Source organism: Balaenoptera borealis (assembly GCF_965194805.1).
Source record: "Balaenoptera borealis genome assembly, chromosome: 4".
NCBI classification, from domain to species: Eukaryota; Metazoa; Chordata; class Mammalia; order Artiodactyla; family Balaenopteridae; genus Balaenoptera; species Balaenoptera borealis.
The window spans coordinates 66,616,394-66,638,418 of NC_138861.1; the positions used below are offsets into that span (position 1 = coordinate 66,616,394).

At 34.7% G+C, this 22,025-nt stretch overlaps 1 protein-coding gene across 11 annotated transcripts in view; it reads left to right on the top strand.

Annotated features, from left to right (window-relative positions):
• The window catches only part of EPHA5 (EPH receptor A5), a 323,628-nt gene that overhangs the window by 280,614 nt on the left and 20,989 nt on the right, over nt 1-22,025 (top strand). For 10 of the 11 annotated variants that reach the window (XM_082390098.1, XM_082390102.1, XM_082390101.1 and 7 more), the window contains 4 exons: nt 4,707-4,768; nt 6,600-6,809; nt 9,513-9,662; nt 21,696-21,889. In XM_082390098.1, the coding sequence (XP_082246224.1) occupies nt 4,707-4,768; nt 6,600-6,809; nt 9,513-9,662; nt 21,696-21,889 (616 nt within the window). Of the gene's footprint in view, nt 1-4,706; nt 4,769-6,599; nt 6,810-9,512; nt 9,663-18,725; nt 20,054-21,695; nt 21,890-22,025 lie in introns of those variants that run through there. The other variant, XR_014243989.1, reaches the window with a different exon arrangement.

Consider the following 22,025-nt stretch of genomic DNA (forward strand, 5'->3'; position numbering starts at 1 on the left):
GTTTTACTGTGGTAAGAAAAACCCACATATCATGATATCTACCCTATTAAATTTTTAGGTGTAGATTACACAGTACAGTTTTTTTAATTGTAAGCACAATGTTGTACGGCTGATCTCTAGAAACTTTTTGTCTTGCCTAACTAAAACTTTATACCTATTGAACAGTAATTCCTTCTTTCCCCCTCCCCCAGCCACTGGCAGCCACCATTCTACTTTCTGTTTCTATGGGTTTGACTACTTTAGATACTTCATATAATTGGAGTCCAAGACCTATCCACTTCACTATCGAACACTTCAGAACGCTTGGAGCATATATAAGTAATGCTCACATGTAAGAATATATTATTTATTGAAAGCAACTGAATTCCTACCAGATCTGCCATTAATGCATGAACAGTTTGGTATGGCATAGTCATGATTATCAAACTTATATTATCACAAAAGACTAAATATTTGTGAAATTTTAAAGTTAAATTTAAAATTTAAAATAAATATTTGGAAATTATAGGCATCATAGTATGGAGGGAAGGAAAACAACTTTTATAGTCAGGTGGACATGAATTTGATTCCCAACTTTGTCTCTTATACGACTTGCACTAATCAACTCAGGTAATATATTGAATCTTTTTAAGCCTCACTTTTCTTTCTCTGAAAAGAGTCTTTTGTAATATCACTGTTATAGAATTTTGATGACAATTAAAAATAACATCATGCCTTGTAGGTGGGCACTCAGTATATCAATAAACTGTAGTTCTTTTATGATTATCAATACCAAATGATGAAATATGAGGTTGGTGAATTCCACAAATAATGTGTTTATATTACTACTTAGACTCTGCCTGAACTGGGTCCTCAGTAAATATTATGAAGTAATGTAAAAACTCTACTCTGTGATTAAAATCATGTTTTGACATGCTTTATGTGCTCTTTTTGTATTGATTTTTGATAATATGCTTTCAAAATTATTGGCAGATTTACTCTTTGTCTGTACTTCAAGCTGGATAATGGAAAATGTTTTATACCACTTTATTGAATTTACAATGGTTAGAGTAAAGCCACATTAATTAATGCTATGTCATTTTTGCAGGCTAGCAGGAACTGAGACAAAACATATGCCAAACTAAATATAATTATCATTAAAATGGCTCAAGCATGAGAAATAATCAAATGAGTCCTGAATTGTCTTATTCTTGTCAACAAAAGAAGATCATGCTTGTTTGCAAACATGCATTTTAATTGCTTTTCCCCCATTTTCTGAAATACAAGAGGTGTTTTAGGTCCCTATCATATTTTTCAAAACCTACACTGTCATAAATAATGAATCTGACTTTTAAAATTAAGTGATGAATGCTAAAAAAAAAAATCTTATAGGAGGAATACCAGGTGCCCATCTCCCTAAAAAGCAATTACTTTTTCTTTCCAAATATATATTATTATATATATTCAATATCAGTAAGGTTATTATTATTCAATATCAGTAAGGTTTCTGATCAGTCATTCTCTTTAGAGTATGAATTTTCATCTAAGCTCAGTGAATCTGGGTTGAATTTAAGGAACAAATTTACCCAAGAAAGAGATATTTTTACATAGGGATTTTATCCAACTCCTGCTCAGAAGGCCTTGGGTGAGCAGTAGTAAATATTTACCACTAACCCATAGCTGTAAGAAGAGGATCTAAAAAATTAGAGGATAGACAGAGAGAAGAGAAAGAAACTGAGAAAAAGTTTTCTATTCTCTAGAAAAAGAGCATAGAAGGAAACTGAAGGTTTTGAAGTAGTAATATAGGAGAAGTGCTGTAATCATAAAAGGCTTGGGGTAGAGTAGATAATTGTAGACATTGATTAGGCCTTCACTTTGATGGACAAGGCATCTGCTCATGTGGTAGGAGCTGAGAGGTACCAATGAGGGAAAGCTAAGACTATATTCTCTGGATATCTGCTGGAATTCAGTTCTTCCAATTCCAATTAAACTATGACAGCTCCCTCAACAGATTTCTGTAAGTGAGAGTCAGATCTACACAGGACATATTCCTAGAAACACAGGCTGATTCTAGAAAATGTAGCCCTTTTCCTAATTTGATCAGGGCTGGTGTTCAGCAAATACATACTTTTTTGGCTCTATTAGCTATAAATTTATTGAAATACTCCCATGCTGTTTGATAAAAAGCTGAAGCCACGGTTACCCACATGTCCCTTTTATATGCCTACTCAGCTTCATCTCTGGGTACTTCTGAATTCCTGAAATCAGGCAGATGAAGAGGTGATGTCTGGTACACCAGGACGTTCTGATATTCCAGCATTATGGCTGGTTGAACTTCAGACATGTAGGTCCCTGTGCCAAAGCAGTTATCAAATATTTTGGCTGTCGCCCTTGGGGAAGCATATTAATTCTGGACTTTTGAAAGAAAAGGGGTTTCAACGTTAATAAAAGCCAGAAATAGGCTCTAGGATGTAAGAATGGGACCAAAAGGGCCCAAAGCAGAATTTTGTCTATTTAGAGTTTGTCTGAGGACCATTAAAATGGGTGTGGCATCATTAAAATGAAGTTAAATTGGAAGCATATCTCAATCCATGAACTTAGGTTACAGCCATACTACGGAGAAAAAGCAGTTATAATCTTTTTTTCTGTTATGTTGTCTTGGCCATTTACAAATACAACGAGTCATTCTCTTTTTTCTAACTAAGGTATTGTATTTCCAGTCAGTTTTAAAAATCAACATTCCCCAACTCATCTCCTGTCACTTCCTGAATTACAAAGCAAAATTCAGCCCTCTAGCCATGTTTGAACTTGATGAACTCTTTCATGACAAGATACCTTGGCCCATGCTGCCTCTTCTTCCTGGAATATCTGTCACCTTTTATTACACCAGTGACCCTTTCAATCTTCCAAAGTCAAATCAAATGACATCTCCAATGTGTATTCCAAATACACATTGGAAGACTTTCAATCTTCCAAAGTCAAATCAAATGACATCTCCAATGTGTATTCTCTACACATGGGATGTTTTACCTAACGTAGGTATAGTACAAATATGTGACAAATGAATTTTTTCAGACAAACTTTTAAAATAACTTTTACAAACTTTAAAGAGGAGGAGAAATGCATCCGCCTTTTTAGCATTACTTGTCACATTTCATTCAAAGAATAATGCTTCTAAAGTATTTTAAACGAAGATAATTGTCTGAGTGAGAAATTAGACTGACCTACCTTATTATACTAAATAGTGAGTTTTAAGTGATTTTGGAATGAAAACTCCTTTTTCTTTCTAGTTATTTCTTTTTCATGCAATTGTCAACTTTCTATATCTCTGTTTACATTTCAGACTAATGCTGTATGAATAAATATAAAAGTTCTAACTCTATGAGCTGAATGAATCACTTCTCAAGTAAAATACAGACACCCTTCTGGAGAATGCCGTTAAGTTAATTACAGTGCATTTCATAATTGAATAGACCCTGTTTCCCTTCATAATATAAAAAGTTAATTAATAGATATACAAGATAGAATTTTACTATCATAAGGTCTTTTTTTACTTACCTAAAAATAGTTTAAATTAACACTAAAATTGTATGTAGTATACTTTTATCAAAGAGTAAAGGGGCATGTTTTAAAATATAGTGAGGTTAGCGTGGAGTGATAAAACTAACAACCATGTTTTAGATATTTTTTCGTATAGCAAAGATTTTTGATCTTATATTTTTCATCTTGTATCACAGACATATTACACACTAAATGCTATAATTTTGTGAGGGATAAAATATGATCTATTCTCTTAGTCGACTTACATCTAGCAATGAAACCCCACAGATACAAAGTTGATAAAGTTTATAAAATAATAATACATAGCAAATTCTAAGTGACAGGCACTATTTTAAGTGACCTGGGTAACAATAGGACTTGGTGGATACTCACAGTAACTCTATGAGGCAGGTGCCATTCATATCTCCGTTTTACAGATGAGAAAAATGAGATACAGAGATAAGAGTTGATTTGCCCAAGATCACTTGATAATAAGTGATTGATCTGGGATACAAAGCCAAGCAGTGTAGCTCCAGAGTCTGTCTAGCTACAGTTTTATATCAGACATGAAAAGAGGAGGACCTCATCCATCAGAATGATGATTGCAAGAGAAGTTTCCAGACAGCAAGAGGAATCAGAACAGGGTTTTGAAGAATGAAAAAATTTGGGTTGATGAAGATCGTAAGTATGTGGCAGAGAAGGAAAAGGGAGGTAACCATAAGTAAAGGAATTATAAGAACAAAGAAATTAAGTTTGGAAAATAAGACATATATTCCAGGGATCATAAACAGGGTAGTTAGACTAGACAGGAGTTTTTATTTAGAACTGTGAGGAAGATGAATATGTTTGCAGTGCTTTGCTGGATATTATTATTTGGCACTTTATGTCATTACCTCTATTAAAATAAAATTCATCCTTAAACTCATTTTCTACATAAATTGATTTTGGTATTGAAAATTATGGGTTTTTGAATCTTTATCATTCTTGTGATACTTTCTTCTCACTGACCCAATTTAGTATATACTAAGATATCATCATGTCATGAATTTACTTGCTACTCAAAGAGGACTATTTTTTTTAACGGATGTATATAATTTGGACAACAATAAAAAACTTTCAGGTAAACTTTTCCTAGATAAGAGTACAAAATCTAAAAGCAACAGTTTATACCACTGTGTTCTTTTCAGGTAAACCAGTGATGATAGTGACAGAGTATATGGAAAATGGCTCTTTAGATACATTTTTAAAGGTAAGATATGAGACAAATGTAACTATTCAAAGTGTTATTCATATATTGACCATGATGTTGAAGTTGAAATCCAGCCACTTTGAAGCTAAATTTTAAATAGAAATATCTGGAGTCAGGATAATTATACTACAAAAATTAACTTTGGTTTGAAAATTATCCACTTCAGAAAATGTATACAAATCCAAATTACGTGTCTCTACAGTTTTATTTAAGTGTATGTTAATGTGCCCCTCCAAAAAAAAAATAAAAGCGAGAAGGAAGGAAGGAGGAAAGAAAGTAAGGAAAGGAGAAAAAGAGAAGCTTTTATAGGTACTTAACTCTCTCTGAAGTAAGTCAGACAGAGAAAGACAAATATCATATGATATCGCTTATATGTGGAATCTAAAAAAATGGTACAATTGAACTTATTCACAAAACAGAAATAGAGTCACAGATGTAGAAAACAAACTTATGGTTACCAGGGGAGGAAATGGGGGGAGGGGAGATAAATTGGGAGATTGTGATTGACATATACACACTACACTACTATGTATAAAATAGATAACTAATAAGGACCTACTGTATAGCACAGGGAACTCTACTCAATACTCTGTAATGGCCTATATGGGAAAAGAATCTAAAAAAAAGTCAACATATGTATATGTGTAACTGATTCACTTTTCCGTACAGCAGAAACTAACACAACATTGTAAATCAACTATACTTCAATAAAAATTAAAAAAAAAAAGTACTTAACTCTCTCAAAGTATATAATATCAGGCAGAATAAGGAAAATGTCTAAAAAGTCCATGAAAATCATCTATATTAATGAAAGAGTCAAATAGACTCATAACTCATCTGAGGGCCAGTCACTACTTGTACCAGCAGAGTCATTATGTGATAACAGACAGTAGCCAATGTTGTCAGATCTTCTGGATTTTAGGAAAAGGTTGTATTTTTAAATACGCAAGTCTTCAAATTTTAAACGTTGGCAATTCATTTTATTAATAAATAGCATGTGCTAGACAATGTAACATGTTTGCAGGCCTGATTAAACCTGTAGTCTGGCAGCTTTTCACTTTCAATGTAGCAACTATTGCTATTGATTAAAAGTAATGGGACAGTGGCATTAATGACAATTATAAGAAGGGCCTGTGCATTGAATATGACAGGGGTCCACTGACAAGGCAAACTTCCCTTTCAATCTCCAGCCTCTACCAGACTCTGCTGCCAAATTTCTTATACATATATTTAAGTTCTTCAGTCTCTTAAGGTCACATCATTCCTTTATTTCAAAATAAGCTTCAGTTGAGCCTTGTTCTGTGTGTCTGCACCAAGTCCAGTGCCCTTGACAAAGACAGCAAGCTTGCAAGAAATGCTAACATTCTCCTGGTCATTGTTCAGTCCCTCCCTCCCTCCCCCATCTGCTACTGCAGATTCTCCCTTACTTCCTCTGGCCACTTCTTCCTTACCCCAATACGCCTATCCAGCCAGCTTCTTTTAAGTCATTTCAAAAATGTGCAGTGTTAACCCAAGGCAGGCACTAGGTTGAAGTGATGAAAACACTCCTCTGCTGACTGAGAATAAAGGATTACAATGTAGAAAAGAGCAACTATAAGTGAGATTTTATCAAGGGCTCTCAAAGCCTTTATCTGCTTTGACCAAGCAGAGGACTGTTATGCATTATCAAGTTAACTATCTATTGCTTAACTTTTTCCATTCTCCTTCAGATAGAAATTGCATATGAATTTGGTAGTAGTATATATTAATTTGGGGATTGAAGGGAGATCCTTTCATATTTTCCCTTAGTGATTGGGGTTGTAGGACTAATATTTCTGTATAATCTTTACAGAAAAATGACGGGCAGTTCACTGTGATCCAGCTGGTTGGTATGCTGAGAGGCATTGCTGCAGGAATGAAGTACCTTTCTGACATGGGCTATGTGCATAGAGACCTTGCTGCCAGAAACATCTTAATCAATAGTAACCTTGTGTGCAAAGTGTCTGACTTTGGGCTTTCCAGGATACTGGAAGATGATCCTGAGGCAGCCTACACCACTAGGGTAAGAGCTAACAGAATGAATTTCTGAAGTACTAGACTAGAGACATTTAATATTTAAAGATTTTAAAGGAAATAGAAAAAAGAAAAAGAAAGAAAGAAAGAAAAGAAAAAAGAAAGAAATTCCTCCAATATAGGAAGAAAGAGAGAGAAAAAGGGGAAGGTGGATTAAAAAAATCCAGATAACTCTCCTTGTTAGGTATCAGAAAATTCAAATATTAAATTCAGATAAGCCAAGTATTCACTTTATGAGTCTTAGTAGTTCATTTTTTCCTTGCAGATACTGAAAATAAAAAGTTTGAGTTCAGAGTGGATACAACTCATAAAAATCTTATAGAGTATTAAACATAAAAGAAAAAGTTAAAGAGAGAATCTCCTGCATTAAAAGCAATAAATATATTATATATACATATATTAACATTACTGGTGGTATTTTAATGCCTAATTTCTTTTATACTATGTAAACTGTTAAGCCCACATCTATGGAAAATTGGTCACTAATTCACATTGTCATAATTAACATAAATCAACACCCTTTTCCAGCAAAGTAATTGCTTCCTGAATTGCTGTTGTATAATTGACAGTTTTTTCTGTGGAAAACTGTGGGAATTGATGCAACAGAATTTTCTGGACAGTCTATGTATTGCACTTCTGGAGTTTTAATCCCTTTTAATAAACTACATTTGTTTAATTCTAAATCTTCTGAATGGCATCAAGATATCCTCAATGTTTAAACTTCTTATGAAGACAGGAATTTATCATTATATCTTTTTATATCTATACAATGTGGCTAACTTTTGTTTCAATGCAGAATACTTTTGTCATCTCTTATTCTTATGATAGATGTTACACATTTTCTTATTTAATTCAACGTTTTAAAATTACTTCTACTCATAGTCTAACAATAAACTATTTATAGATTATAAGGCTGGTTTTTTTTCATTGTTGCATTGTGATTTATGGATAGTTAAGGATTATACTATGCTGAAGATCATGAGTAACTTATCTAAGCAAACAAAGCCTTCAAATTGTCAGCTTAATAAATCAATAAATTAATTGATGGAATATCCCTTTCCTTCTAGACCTAATTATTATTGTCATTATTTGAGTTAAATGAAACCTCAATTAGGAATTCTCCTGGGATTAGAGTTACACTTAATAAACTTGGCCTAAGCAAGATTGAGGTTATAGAAAAATCCATTCCCAGCATGATTGGTTGGTGTCTCAGTTAAATGCATAAAATAAATTTGTCAAGGTCTGTGTGAATGTGCCGCGCTGGTGGAGCGGGAGGGGGAGAGGAGCCAGAGATCCTGAGACCCTCAAGACTTACTCCTGGGAAATGGGGTGTGGCAGCACTTCGTGGAAAATCCATATACTGAGAGATGAGCCAATAAGGGAACTTCAGATAATATTGATGTCCAATATGATGGTCAGAGGACCAGGAGAAAATTTCTAGGCTGAAGTTTAAAGTAATCAACAAATTACAATTTCAAGAAGAATTGTAGTAATTATAGATGATCCCAGTGCCACATAGCCAGGCCTAATGATGTGATCTTGCCTATGAATAATTAATTAACAAAAGCTATGTTTCAGGAAAGTCTTCTCAATGTGGTGCTACCATAAGGAGCAAATAATTCAAACTTAGTTTCAATAATTCAAACTAACATCAACTCAGAACAATTTTAAGCAGTACATGAAATTGTTATTTCTTCATATATCCTGAAACTTTGGTTCATAAAGAAAGTTTAAGTCCCATTTTTTCTAGTTTGTGAATTAATTTTTTTTTCTTCCTGCAAAACAGGAAGGCATATATTAGTCTTTTTACAGGAAAATATTAAAAACACACACTTCTCTCTTTCTCTCTTTTAAAATATATTTGCTTATGGATGAAATGTTTGGTTGCATTGATTTTTCTTCTTTTAAAAATGAGGAGAAAAAAGTTTACCCTGAAAGGGGTGGGATATAAAAGTGTTATCATGTAAACTAGGAGAAAACTTACCAAATCATTGTTTTTATCATGTAAAAACCCCAAACTTGATAATGTTGTAAGTTTTCCCCCGTAATCTAATTTTAATAATTTTTAATTTGGTTGAATCTCATTTAGATACTTACCTTTTAGGTTAAAAACAAAACAAAACAAAACAGTTTGACCAAACACACACAAAAATATGACAATGGGAAATAAGAGAAATCAAGTCTAAAAGAAATTGCACGGTGTCAGGAGAAAGTATAACTAAGTTTTTAATACATCTGATTTTCATGCTTGTCTTATTAACTTTTAAACTTCTCATGGTTACATTCAGCAATCAAGACTTTCTATTTACAGTCCCTATATTAAAGGAAAAAAGAACCCTGGGAATTTGAGTCCTTTACTTTCTGTTAGAAAGTCATGAAAGTATACCTTATTGATTTGCCTGACTGCCTGCTTTCCCCACTTAGAGCTGCCATCCTGATACTGTAATTGAGATGTGGGTCCTGTATGTGTTCCAGTAGTCAAACAGAATTTAAACTAGAAAGAGTCCAGACAGCCAATTAGTAGTCAGCCTACAAGTGCTTATGGGCTGAGATATGTGAAAAGAGACTGTATGCTGTCAAACAGATTCACTTAAAAATGCTACATCTCTTTCTAGATCTTTTCAGTGAGGAAGCAGTATCCCTAGATACATTTGAAGTATGCGGGAATTTTTTTCTTCTTTTTCAATTGTAGGGAGGCAAAATTCCAATCAGATGGACTGCCCCAGAAGCTATAGCTTTCCGAAAGTTTACCTCTGCCAGTGATGTCTGGAGCTATGGGATCGTGATGTGGGAGGTTGTGTCTTATGGAGAGAGACCCTACTGGGAGATGACCAACCAAGATGTAAGTATGGAACTACTCCCCCTAAAGTTTGAATTGAAACAGTTAGTTCTCTGAGTCGGGAGACTATATATATGTGTGTGTGTGTGTGTGTGTGTGTATATATATATATTTCTGAAAATGACAGTTGCTTAAAAAAATGAAATACTCTTTGCTTAACCTCTGATCTGGTTTGTTGTTATTAAAATCCTTTATGCAGAAGCTCAAAATAAGTTAGTACAAAGGAAAGCAAGTTACTGTTATATAAAAGCTTGCCAGACAGTTCTAGCAGCACTGTAGTGCTGTGTCACTCGTTTTATGTCAGTATCATTTTCAAAAATGAAGAAAGAGCCATCAAAGAATGAATGCTGACAGACAAGTTTTTATGACATGCACTTGATAAAGGGAGCTAAAACTCCAAACCAAAAGGGTGAATGATATTGATTTAATAGTGGATGCTCTTAGAGGATAAAAAGAAATAATCTGTTTCTTTACATTAAAAAAATGTAGGAAGAGTAATATTGTCTATTTAATTTGGGAAAAAAAAAACAGATTTTTTTCCCACATGGATAAATAATTCAGGCTTAGAATAATAGAATCCTGGAATTAAAGAAACCATGAAAGAATCTTCTATTCAAGTTCAGGATGCTGCCTGACTACATGGCTCTTTGGTTTTTGCCTTTGTAATTTTCCATCGTTACTATTCAATATAGCCCTTTCTATTTTGGACTGCATTGAAATTTGATATTTTTTCTTCAAATAATTATAAAAGCTATCTTTTATTGAGCCCTTACTATATGCCATACTCTGTTTTAAATGATTTACCAACTAATAGCTCATTACTTCTTTATATAAAAACCAGTATAATGAACAGTCTTAACTAAATACCATGCTGATTTAAAACATTTCTTTTTTTCTCCAATTATTTCTTTCATCCATGCTCTGTAAAATCTCCTGCTCCTATGCCCTCAGGGATTATTAGACAGGTGCTTTAGCTCTCCAGCTGCATTTTGGTGAATCAACAGTACCATGCCAGTAATTGACTCACTTTCAGATATAAAAATCCAAGTCCAATCTAAATCAGAGTCAATCCTATATCCATTTCAAAGTGTTTTCCACAACTGCAGGGCCAACCTGACCCTAAGTAGCAAGATTGGGAAGGAAGAATTGTCAGATTCTTGCCTTCCTCTCTGCAAGGTCCTTAAGAGGAGGATGTGCTCCAACTGAGATGTCCCAGAGTTCCTCGCGCTTGCCGCCTGCTCCCCACTTCACAACCTCTTATGGTACCTTACACATGTCTGCTTCGCCTGAGGAAAGCACATCCTTGTTTGATGTTCTACCAGTCTTCCCTCTTTTAGATACTATTGCAGGCTGCCCCAGCCATCCTGCCTTCTTCAGATTTCCCCAGATGAGAAGGCAGGGTCACCCTGCGGCTTTCCCAAGAAATATTTCACGGCATTCTTCTCGGATAGCAATAATAAATTAGGCTGATGGATTCTCTCCTCTCAACAAGCATACTGCAAGGCAGTGAGTCTCCCTTTCTTTTAGTCATCTAAAATTGCTACAACTAGTTTTCTTTTGCCCTGTTCGCTTGACCTAGTGAAGGGATGCTGACCTATGTTTCTCTAAATTTAGAGAACGCAGTATCTATTGTCTTCAACTTTATGATTTTAGGGGCAGGACTATGGCCAAAGTATTGAACTCTTGTCACACATTTAACAACCCATCAGAGAGATATTATTTCTGTCTGGCTGTTAATAAACTGAAACTTAAGAGATTAAATGATTTTCTTAGTGCCACAAAAATAATAAAAGTTATACCAGAAATTTCAACCTGGTTCTCCAAAATTTTAATATCTAACCACTATACTGTTTCCAATTGAATCAATGTTTACATCCTCCCTTTCATTTCCAACCAGTGAGCCTAGCTCAACCTTCTAATTGAATATAAAATATTCAATTCAATATATAATGATTACTATGCATTAATCTAGCCTAGACAAAGACCAGACCTATTTGCTACTTGCTACTCTCCAGATAAATGCCGAATGCTAACTTGAGATGTATGGTTTGGCTTCTGACTTCTCTCAAGGCTCATTTCAATGCCATTTTTTCCTTTAGTTTTTGTGAAAGTATTTTATTCTGTAATGCCAGCAAGCCTGCTCCCTTCACTCAAGGAAAACATTTACCCCTTAGTTGCCTAGTGTTATAACTCCTTCTCACTTGAGATATTTTGAATTCTGATTCCATCACTAGGAATTATTAGTCTTTCCCAACTATGTGTATAATATGTGTAGCATTATTATTCACATTATTGGAAATTATGCCTGATATAGCTGTTATCTGTCACAAATAAAATGATAGATCAAAGTAGAACATAATGCTAGGTGAATGCTCATAAGTGTTTCTACTGATCTGGACTGTGCTGGCTCATGCTTCTGGGGATTGGCTGATCGATACTGGTAAACCTTGGCTCTGCTCCACACGGCCCTCATCTTCTTTCAGAGACCAGCAGGCTAGCCTAGATATGAGCTCATTTTCCCCACGGCTGAAGGATGAGAATAAACCCAGCCTGCAACATTCCATCCTCCAATCCCATAATCAGAGGATCAGTCCACTCACACTGCTCATTTTGAATGGACAATATAAAGTTATATGGAAAAGGACATAGAAACAAAGAGGTGTGAAGGATTGGCAACAGATATTTTTCCTGATTTCAGCCATTTGAGAGCCTTGATACTTTTGCAGATAACTTTATTTCAAACTATTTAGAAAAATACAAGGAAGTGCTAATATTTTTAGGGCATAATAAAAATAAAAACTAATATTTTGGCATTGGCTGGGTTTTCCAAGAATCTAAATGAGGTTTACAGAAAAATGTTATACAGTTAAAGATCTTTCTAAAATGTCTTCCTTTAATAGAAGGTCCAATACATGCTTTGCATTTTCTCAGCAAGTTTACTAGCATTAGTGGCATTTAGTTTCTAGATATGGCATTAAGTTTGGTATGCCTCAATTTCCATCAAAATTTGTATCTAAGAAACATGACCGATCTACTGTATTTGAAAATCATGATCATTGAATATTTCTTTTGAAAAAAGATTCTCAGAAAGCAAAATAGAAGTACTGATTTGGCAGTTTTGAATGATGTATCCCATCATCTCTACATTCCAGATACTGATTCTAAAAAGGCTTTGCCACCATGAAAATGTTACATTACCAAGACATGCAGAATAATCTAAATCTCTCAGAGGAGACCTTCCACTGTGTCAGAGGGATAGAATGCTGCAGTAGTTTTTTTCTGACTTAGGATTGCCTCTGTTACCACAGAGAAAAGCCATAACAACACATAATAAAAATAAACTAAAATGACTAAGATGATTTTAGGTACATATCAGACCATGAACTCTGATTCAAGCTTGGGAAGCTAAGATAACATCCTGTAGTCAGTAGAAGCTTCTTTATTTATAGCAAACATTTTAAATCTCAACATTTTTCAGAACTTAAAATAAAAAACAAAATAAGAAGAGATGTCATTGTATTGCATTTTTATATTTAGTGACAATGTCTTTCTCTTGTATTTATTCAGAAATGTATGAATACATAGTGTATACTAAGTACATAAATTACAAAATGTTTTAAAAACTCAAAATGTTTTAAGTAATCTGTTTTTAAAATTTTTTTTAGGCATTCAGGTTTCTAGTACCATTTCTGTCAGCCTAAATATGACCTTTAAGGCAGCAAAAACTTTGACTCCAGAAGGATGTGAACTCACTTTCTGCTGGGTTTGCCTCTCTTCCTCTAACAATTTTTTGTTTCAGTTTCTGATGGAATAGAATGATGTATATATGTGTATATGTATATAATATTGCTGGAATTTTTAATGGTAAAACAAAAAAGAATATTTTATGGTAACACACAGCATGTTGTAATTAACTAAAGTATGAGAAATTTAGTTCTCATCCAAGCACTGCAAATTACCAAGATTTGACAGTGAGCAAATTATTCTTAGTCTCAGTGCAGTAATGTCTAAAATGAGCCTATTGGACAAATGATTATTGGTCTTCTAAGGATAATGCTGCCCTTGGATGCAAGTAATTAGTTTAGGGACTGGTAGGTAACCTCATGAAAATTCTTACCCCTTTGGAAAAAAATGAGACGTAAAGAAATATCAATACTGCAGCCTAAAATTCCTATACCTTGTTGTTTAAAAACAACTAAAACACAAATCTGAAATTGAAAGAATAGAATCATCTTTGATTCTATTACTCTCGGTCAGTTTCAATGATTATAAAGGGAATGGACTTGAACAAATTTCCAAGATCTCTTTAATCTCTGGAATTCTATTGATCTAAGATTGATATACAAAGAAAAAAGACATACTCAGTACATTTTTAATAGCTATTGGAGACAGAAAAAATATCCTAGGAAGAAAATTGGTCTATCTGGAACTATTTCTATGGCATTTGAGATAATTTCCAGGACTATATTATTAAACTCTAGTCACTTTGGGGGAAGCTTCATATCTCATAGTAACTAAAGGACTCATCTGTGAAATTTTGAGTAAACGCCAAGCAACACAGGCACTCACACTCTATATAGAACCTAATTCATCAGAACACACAGCTGATGCTCAAAGTTTCCCTACAAATTTCCTGCCACTCACTTATTCAGCCTACACTTTCACACCTCCTGTGATAAAGAATGCACTATCTTCCAAAATAGCTCATTTTAATTCTGGGTATTAATTTTTTTCTTATGGTGCAAGAAATCTGATTCCGTGAGGTAATATCCATACCTGTCCCAAATTATTTTCTTGGGAGGTAATTATTTCTCATTTCAATAGTGTGACTCAGCACCAGGATAGAAAGACCACATATCTGCATGCCAGAGAGACTTAAATGTGAATCTTTCCACTGCCACTTGTTACTTATGTGAACGTGGGCAGTAGTTAACCTTCTGGAATGTCACGTGTTTCACCTGTAAAATGTGTATAATGATTTCTATTTTGCAAATATGTGTTAAAAATGAATGTAGATAATATACATACAATTTGCATCTTAGTACCTATGATACCAATGAGCCTTGGCTAGTCTAGATCCTCCAAGAAGCCTATGCCATGAGGAAGTTACATACACATTAGTATTATTAAAGAGAATTGCTTGTGAGGACAAACATGAAGGGATGAGAGGAAGCTGGGAGAGATGTCAGACTCTGATACAAATCTGACCCCAGGTAGAGTAGAGATCGAAGGAAAGATGATTGGAGGCAAGCATCTGAGGCTGAAGTGCACTTCTAAGAGAAGTTGCCAAGGCCGCCAAGGAGTCCTCAAGCCAGCATTGCCTGTCATAGGAGTCTCATAGGAATGTGCCTATCTTATCACTACCATATTCTGTAACTGACTGGGAGTAACCTATGTAAAGCATGGCCTTGGTGTAAATGTGATGATGGATTTTAGGGGCTTTAGGGTTAAGGACTGTAGATCAATTTCCATCCCTGCAGGTGAAGATATGAGAGACAGATTCTCGAGGTTGCTATGCTCCACCCCTTTTGCAACACAGAACAACTTTTTCACACAGGTTCAGGAAGCATCTGTTCCATGGTTCTGTGGGGTTTTCCTTCTGAAGGGAAATTCAGCAGAGGCAGGTTATGGACTGAACTGCAACCTCTGTAGCTTCAGCTGATCTCAGGACCTCATCTGGTCCTTAGCCTCTCCCTCCTCCACTCTCCATTCTGACTTCCCATCACCAACAACCTGGCAGATCATTGTGGCTTAACTAGTAGAAGAAATCAATCCTTCACTCTTGGGGGTCGGCATTTTCTGGCCACAGCTGTTATAAAGGAGTAACAAGAGAGCCCCTTAGAGTATTACCTGGATTCCACACAAATTTCTCCCCACCCCAACTGTGTGAAAACAGCTGATATGCCTCCTGCTGTTCAGTATCAATAACCTTGGCCATCATGGTGACTTACCTTCTCTTGTGCTTGTACCTGGGCACAAGTAGTCCAAAGTGCCTGGTGACAGCTATAACCATTTGTCGCCTTGCAAGAGCTACTGGGAATGAAGCACAATATAGAAGTTTCTGAGTTAATTGATTTAATACATAAATTGCATCCTGAATAATGACATCTACTCCTATCAAAGTGTTGCCTCCATGTTGGTACTTCAGCTGTGCCTTTAAAAAGCCTTCCAGCATTCTGTGAGGCTAGTTGCTTCTGGATGGTGAACTATGTGTAGTGGTTGCTGGAACCAGCACATATCAGCTGGTGAATTTTCAGAACATTTCTACCTGAATGAGATTATGTTGGTAGCTTGCAGTTGACATGGAGCGAGTATTTATATCAGATAAGTGAGAAAATGTTATAAATCTGTTTTCCCCGCAAGAAGAGCCAGTTGTTAAATATTTAGGAACACATCACTAAGTATGCGATAAGCTCACACATCCTTCACTATGAGGTGGATATTCTAGTTAGGGTATATGCTCGGTGGGAGTCCATGTTTGTGGATCAAGCATTCCAACCTTATAATGCTAGCTGAGGCTCTGTGGGTAAAAGCAAACCAGAATGGGTATATGTATCTGAAAGATGAACCCATGACCCTTGCATGATGGAAAGGGCCCAATAGAGTCACCATCCAGTGAAGAATGCCTTATTAGGTGCTCAGTGTTGGGTTTTATGTATTGGAAGGAAAGGCAGCATTCTTTAAATTGTGTTCAGACTATTGATTTACATGTCAATGCCAAGAAAATGCATAGCTTATGATAATATTTCAGATATAGAAATCTGAAATGGTGCCAGATTGTCTGTAAAAATTCTGGTTGTCTTATTATTTTTTTTTTTTTCTCTTTTCTTGCATTCATCTCAACCACCTCAATTAACAAAGGTAATCGTAATAACAAAGTCAATTGAGATAATGACTCATTGGCCATACATTATAAATTGTATGGTAAAATGAACAACCTAAATTGCACTTTGGCAGATTTTCAGCATTTCACAAACCACCAGAGTACTAATGCCATTCATTTCTCCCCCAAGCTATGAAAGGAACAATAGGTAAAAATGAAAAAAAAAATCACTTCAAAATGTCTAAATATAAAATCTAAAATTATAGCTCTAAATCTATTTTAAATATAAATTCTAAACATGAATTTAGAATTAAATTCAATGACCTAATTACTGGGCCAAGTTCTAAGTTAACTTAGAGACAGAGTATTATATTTATATATAAACATTTAGCTGAAAATAAAGTTAAGTAATATATTCTGGAAATAATTTCTCAGATCAAATAACGTACTAATTCCTTTAAAACTAAGGAATTGGTTTAATTCATTCATTTCATAATCACATATAAGACTAGCTGCTAAAAAAATAAAATAAAATAAAAAGACTAGCTGCTCGGTGAAGGAAATACAATATTTTTTTTAAATAAGTGCTAAAGAAAAAAAATAGACATAATTGGTATCAGCTTTGGGGAAAAGCACATTATAAAATATATCATGTTTTAAGTAAATAGGAATAACTGTTTTCACTGCGTAGTTAAATATTTCATGATATAAAATATACTAAGACATTTAATTTTGGTACATATATGTTATTAAGGTAATACCACTGTCCTTATCCACAAGGGGAAGTCTTATAATAAGCAAATTAATAAATAAATGAACTTCCATTAATATATGAGTGCAAATGATACTTTTAATTTTTACTATTCATTTATTTGATCACTAGTGATAATAATTTCTCAAAATCGATTTAGCATTTTTTTTCTTTTGTAAATTTTTGATTAGTACCTATTTCTTATTTATTTGTTGTTTTATTATTTTACTGTTTTATTATTTTATTTCTCAATATGCATGAGATTTTAATACATTAGATATGTTAACCATGTGTTATAGTTTTTGTAATATTTTCTACAAATGCTATAACATAGTTATTGCCTTTTTTTTTTAACATCTTTATTGGAGTATAATTGCTTTACAATGGTGTGTTAGTTTCTGCTTTATAACAAAGTGAATCAGTTATACATATACATATGTTCCCATATATCTTCCCTCTTGCGTCTCCCTCCCTCCCACCCTCCCTATCCCACCCCTCTAGGTGGCCACAAAGCACTGAGCTGATCTCCCTGTGCTATGCGGCTGCTTCCCACTAGCTATCTATTTTACGTTTGTTAGTGTATATATGTCCATGCCACTCTCTCACTTTGTCTCGGCTTACCCTTCCTCCTCCCCATGTCCTCAAGTCCATTCTCTATGTCTGTGCCTTTAGTCCTGTCCTGCCCCTAGGTTCTTCAGAACCTTTTTTTTTTTCTTTAGATTCCATATATTTGTGTTAGCATGAGGTATTTGTTTTTCTCTTTCTGACTTACTTCACTCTGTATGACAGACTCTAGGTCCATCCACCTCACTACAAATAACTCAATTTTGTTTCTTTTTATGGCTGAGTAATATTCCATTGTATATATGTGCCACATCTTCTTTATCCACTCATCTGTTGATGGACTCTTAGGTTGCTTCCATGTCCTGGCTATTGTAAATAGAGCTGCAATGAACATTGTGGTACATGACCCTTTTTGAATTATGGTTTTCTCAGGGTATATGCCCAGTAGTGGGATTGCTGGGTCGTATGGTAGTTCTATTTTTAGTTTTTTAAGGAACCTCCATACTGTTCTCCATAGTGGCTGTATCAATTTACATTCCCACCAACAGTGCAAGAGGGTTCCCTTTTCTCCACACCCTCTCCAGCATGTATTATTTGTAGATTTTTTGATGATGGCCATTCTGACCGGTGTGAGATGATATCTCATTGTAGTTTTGATTTGCATTTCTCTAATGATTAATGATGTTGAACATTCTTTCATGTGTTTGTGGGCAATCTGTATATCTTCTTTGGAGAAATGTCTATTTAGGTTTTCTGCCCATTTTTGGATTGGGTTGTTTGTTTTTTTGATATTGAGCTTCATGAGCTGCTTGTAAATTTTGGAGATTAATCCTTTGTCAGTTGCTTCATTTGCAAATATTTTCTCCCATTCTGAGGGTTGTCTTTTGGTCTTGTTTATGGTTTCCTTTTCTGTGCAAAGGCTTTTAAGTTTCATTAGGTCCCATTTGTTTATTTTTGTTTTTCTTTCCATTTCTCTAGGAGCTGGGTCAAAAAGGATCTTGCCGTGATTTATGTCATAGAGTGTTCTGCCTATGTTTTCCTCTAAGAGTTCTATAGTGTCTGACCTTACATTTAGGTCTTTAATCCATTTTGAGTTTATTTTTGTGTATGGTGTAGGGAGTGTTCTCATTTCACTCTTTTACATGTACCTGTCCAGTTTTCCCAGCACCACTTATTGAAGAGGCTGTCTTTTCTCCACTGTATATTCTTGCCTCCTTTATCAAAGATAAGGTGACCATATGTGTGTGGGTTTATCTCTGGGCTTTCTATCCTGTTCCATTGATTTATATTTCTGTTTGTGTGCCAGTACCATACTGTCTTGATTACTGGAGCTTTGTAGTATAGTCTGAAGTCTGGGAGCCTGATTCCTCCAGCTCCGTTTTTCTTTCTCAAGATTGCTTTGGCTATTTGGGGTCTTTTGTGTTTCCATATAAATTGTGAAATTTTTTGCTCTAGTTCTGTGAAAAATGCCAGTCGTAGTTTGATAAGGATTGCATTTAATCTGTAGATTGCTTTGGGTAGTACAGCCATTTTCACAATGTTGATTCTTCCAATCCAAGAACATGGTATGTCTCTCCATCTATTTGTATCATCTTTAATTTCTTTCACCAGTGTCATAATTTTCTGCATACAGGTCTTTTGTCTCCTTAGGTAGGTTTATTCCTAGATATTTTATTCTTTTTGTTGTAATGGTAAATGGGAGTGTTTTCTTAATTTCAATTTCAGATTTTTCATCATTAGTGTATAGGAATGCAAGAGATTTCTGTGCATTAATTTTGTATCCTGCTACTTTACCAAATTCACTGATTAGCTCTAGTAGTTTTCTGGTAGCATCTTTAGGATTTTCTATGTATAGTATCATGTCATCTGCAAACAGTGACAGCTTTATGTCTTCTTTCCAATTTAGATTCCATTTATTTCTTTTTCTTCTCTGATTGCTGTGGCTAAAACTTCCAAAACTATGTTGAATAATAGTGGTGAGAGTGGGCAACCTTGTCTTGTTCCTGATCTTAGTGGAAATGGGTTCAGTGTTTCACCATTGAGAATGATGTTGGCTGTGGGTTTGTCATATATGGCCTTTATTATGTTGAGGAAAGTTCCCTCTATGCCTTTTAACTTTTGAGGGGTATGGACATATATACACTGCCAAATGTAAAATAGAGAGCTAGTGGGAAGCAGCTGCATAGCACAGGGAGATCAGCTCAGTGCTTTGTGACCACCTAGTGGGGTGGGATAGGGAGGGTGGGAGAGAGACACAAGAGGGAGGAGATATGGAGATATATGTATATGTATAGCTGATTCACTTTGTTATAAAGCAGAAACTAACACACCATTGTAAAGCAATTATACCCCAATAAAGATGTTTAAAAAATAAAATTAAATAATAATAATAAAGCTGTATTGTTTTTGAGTTAACTAAAGTGGTAGATGACTCTCAGATATTTTGCTCATAGTTATTCAATTATTTATCTGACCATTTATTTTTCGAGTTCTTGAGTACTTTTTATTTCTCTGCCCAAACTTAACTATTGGTGCTTCTCAGGAACCTTTATTTTGTGCCCTTCCTGGGGAGATATAAACTACACCCTACTTCAAGCTGTGACCAAGCGTTGATGACCCTCACATTTATTATCAGCCCAAATATCTCCTGTACTGCAGACAGATTCCTGCAGATTGCCATCTGTGGTTCCCTACTCACCTCAAATAAACAAGCCCCAAATTATACCTGTCAGCATTTCCCACCCCCATAAATGTGCTAACCTAAAATTAATCACAACAGCCATCCGGTGTGAAAGGCTTGGACTTGTTTTCTCTCAAATACTTTCTCTACTCTCGCCTCTACCCTTATGTTATAAATGTCTCCGAAATCTCTCCATCTGCCACTACTTTTGTTCAGATGCCATTTCCTTTATCATTGAGAGACTGGTTTCTCTACAATCTTTCAAAATTATCTTGGTAAAAATTCAATTCTAATCATCATATTTTTTCAATTTGTCAGATCAAATCTAAAGTGCTTGTTGAAAAATATAATTAAGTTTAATCATTAAGAAATTATTCAAATAGGATTTTGAGAAATATGCTCATTATTATTAGTTTGGAGTATCATTTAAATATTAAAATTTTAATAATTGAATAAAAGTTGTATTATTATGTTCAGTAGCGTAGACAGAACTCTTCTGGAATTAGACATTTTGATGGCAGCAGCAACATTAAGAATGTCTTTGATAAAACAATCTCACAATTAGACTGATACTCATATGTGTGGTTGCATTTAAAATCAGTGATGTTTGTAATGCCTGCACTATTAAACAGTCATTCCAAATTCCTGACAGAAATCAGTAGATGATAATAAACAGCCAGACCTTGACATTATTAAATGATACATAAGACATTTATGCTAATTTAGCCTTTGACTTATCCATCATTTGCCATCCAAAAGTCACTTTAGTAGTAAAATTACAGTTCTATTACTTTAAAAAATGTGGTTCTACACATAATTTTTCATTAAAAAGACATTAACTTTTCAGAGAAGCCACTAGAAAAGTTAATCTCTCTTTGATTCCAGAATGTGAGGATAAATAAAAGATAAACTGTTTATTTTTATGTCAATTAATTTTACAAATCACCCTACACCAAGATTTTAGGTAGAGATGATTACCATTTATTTTCTTTATCATATGTGAGGAAAACCTATCTTTTTTTATATTGTGGGAAAGCATATTTTTTCTTTGTTGTATTTTGCAGCAAATGGAATAATCAAGGATGTTAGAGACAGTGATGCTTGTTACTGCAAGAGTAAGAGTAAGAAAGGATGCAAACTGAACAGTGGGAAATTTCTCAATCTATTCTGTACTAAATTTGTGGCTTTGGGGGACCGGTTCTCTTTCACTTTACACAGGTGATTAAAGCTGTAGAGGAAGGCTACCGTCTGCCAAGCCCCATGGACTGTCCTGCTGCTCTCTACCAATTAATGCTGGATTGCTGGCAGAAAGACCGAAATAGCAGGCCCAAGTTTGATGAAATCGTCAATATGTTGGACAAGCTGATCCGTAACCCAAGTAGCTTGAAGACGCTGGTTAATGCATCGAGCAGGTACAAGGCCAGTCCAGAGAGGTGTTTCTGAATATTGCTAATTCAGATTGATGCCACAAATATCAAGTTAATGAAATTATTTGTGTACACATGCTAGCCTATGAACCTATATTACACTAATTTATTTGAATATGGT